General features: G+C 41.0%; 1 protein-coding gene across 1 annotated transcript in view; it reads left to right on the plus strand.

The window, feature by feature from the left end:
- Positions 1–1,171: 1,171 nt before the first annotated feature.
- LOC101857754 overlaps positions 1,172–2,002 on the plus strand; it is a 23,694-nt gene continuing 22,863 nt past the window's right edge. The window contains exon 1 of the mRNA XM_005088824.3: positions 1,172–1,405. Coding sequence (XP_005088881.1) covers positions 1,334–1,405 — 72 coding nt within the window. The 5' untranslated portion in view covers positions 1,172–1,333. The remainder of the gene's footprint in view (positions 1,406–2,002) is intronic.

The following is a 2,002-nucleotide window of genomic DNA, read 5'->3' on the forward strand; positions in this document are numbered from 1 at the left end:
CAAAAAAAAAAAACTTTAAAAAACCCCCCAACAACAACAACAAACAAACAAACAAACAAACAACAACAAAAAACCCGCTGCTGTCCCCTGGAGGGCTAATCTTAAAATAGATTAAATTTTTTTTTGGTTCTTTTTTGGCGAAAAGTGTGTTGGGTCTCTTAATTGACAAAAGGATGAAGTCAGTGGCAGACTTTTAGATCTAATTGTTTTCGCAAAATTCACCACAGTAAAACAGCTGTAGTAACTAAGAAATATTATTTTGTTAACTTCATGGAATGAAATTATTGAATCTTTGATATAGCGTAATACATAGAGGCCCAACAAACTAAGAGGGCCAATAAAAGTAGCTGTATATTATCTTGCAATTTTGTTCTCGACTCTTATGAAACACCTGGGCCTGGTGATCAAACTGACGTTAGGTTTTAGTCAGAGAACTCTCTGAAAGGAGTATTACCCCCACCCCCACCAATCGCCCCCACCCTTCTTTTGGCAGGGAAACCTTTGTAGGTAGACAATTATATATCTATAAACACCTACTAGATCACAACTGAATCGCGCAATAAATCTGCGAGGGTGTATTGGGCTTGTGTTAAGAGTGCGTCCTGAACAGGGTGCGGCGGAGGGGGGCAAAAAAAGCAGGTTGAACTGTGGAGTCGTAAGATTATTTCATGTATGACACAGTCAGGAAGGTGTGGTTCTCGACGTACACACAAACGTACACCCTACCCTTCCCCCATGGCCGCCTCGGTTAGCGTGGGAGAGGCCCCTTTGGAAGGAATCTAAAGCACTTCTTAGCTTTTACGGGACTCATAGGTGTGTGACCATTAACGCCTCTCAGCTGAACGGCTCTTTTCTTCCCCACAATCCCGGGTCCTCAGCCCGTTTTGTCAAGCCTGACATGTAAGCCTCTAAACCTATTTATCGCCTGTGTGAGACTTCTGATCGCAAAAAATCGGTTCACGTTTTTCGAAGCATAAACTATCTGTAACATCTTTTTCATATTTCTTTTATAATAAGATTGCTTCAGGGGAAGTTCGGGAGAAAGTGAATTAATAAGTCTCGTCTTCAGGTGAGGCACGTTGTCAAACATATTTTTCTTTTTTTTTTCTTTTTTCCGATCATACAATTTCCAAAAGTCTCGTCTGGTGCAACGCTTGTGTGAATGATTCCGAGGAATGTGTTATTAGGACGAAGTTCGTATAATATGTATCAACACATGAAGCGAAGAGGAGCGCATTCGCATGTTTGACGCTGTGTCGGAAGGGATTGCGTCTTCTAGATATTAATATACATATTCGAAATACAGCTTTTGGCTCCACTGCTGTTATGAACGATGGCGGACTTCGAAACTGGAGGCGAGTTGGATGATTTGTGTATTATCGAGGACTCGGAACCTTCTCCACAGGTATGGATGATATTGTCAGTGGGCTTTGAGGAACAATTGGACTTCAACGGCCTTTCTTTAGGTTATCGTACTAAATAGACTGGAAATATTCAACATCAAGAGGGGCCTGTGACTGACGCGAAGATCACATGATTGTGGTTGTGGGTTTACATGCGTGAAACGGCACGCGGTGGTTATGAGATTCATGTTTTCTTCCGTAATGTTTGATAACATACAATGTCTAATTGCATCTCTCGGCATCTGCCAAACCTCTGCTGTTATATCTACGCACATAAGGTTCTTGTTGTAAAGCTTTGCTTATAATTATCCTTTGAAGGTCTTAGATCCTAGTTTGCCGCTCACCGATTGTTTTCAAATTATGGCTTACATGATTCAAAATGCCGAAAATGTTGAGTGAATATTTCGAGCTTGCTTTTTCCCAATATCTTGGCTCTGACATTTTCTCGTCAATTTCTATCTCTAGTCTTGCTGCTGTCTATCATTGCAATGATGACCGTTGTATTGAATGCCTTTCTTTAAAGCAGCCAAGGAGCTATGGCTGATTACTGACATATTCGTTAGTAATGACAGTAGTTTTTTAAAGGTTTTTTGGGGGGG

The sequence above is a fragment of the Aplysia californica genome, unplaced genomic scaffold, assembly GCF_000002075.1.
Source record: "Aplysia californica isolate F4 #8 unplaced genomic scaffold, AplCal3.0 scaffold00001, whole genome shotgun sequence".
Lineage (NCBI taxonomy): Eukaryota > Metazoa > Mollusca > Gastropoda > Aplysiida > Aplysiidae > Aplysia > Aplysia californica.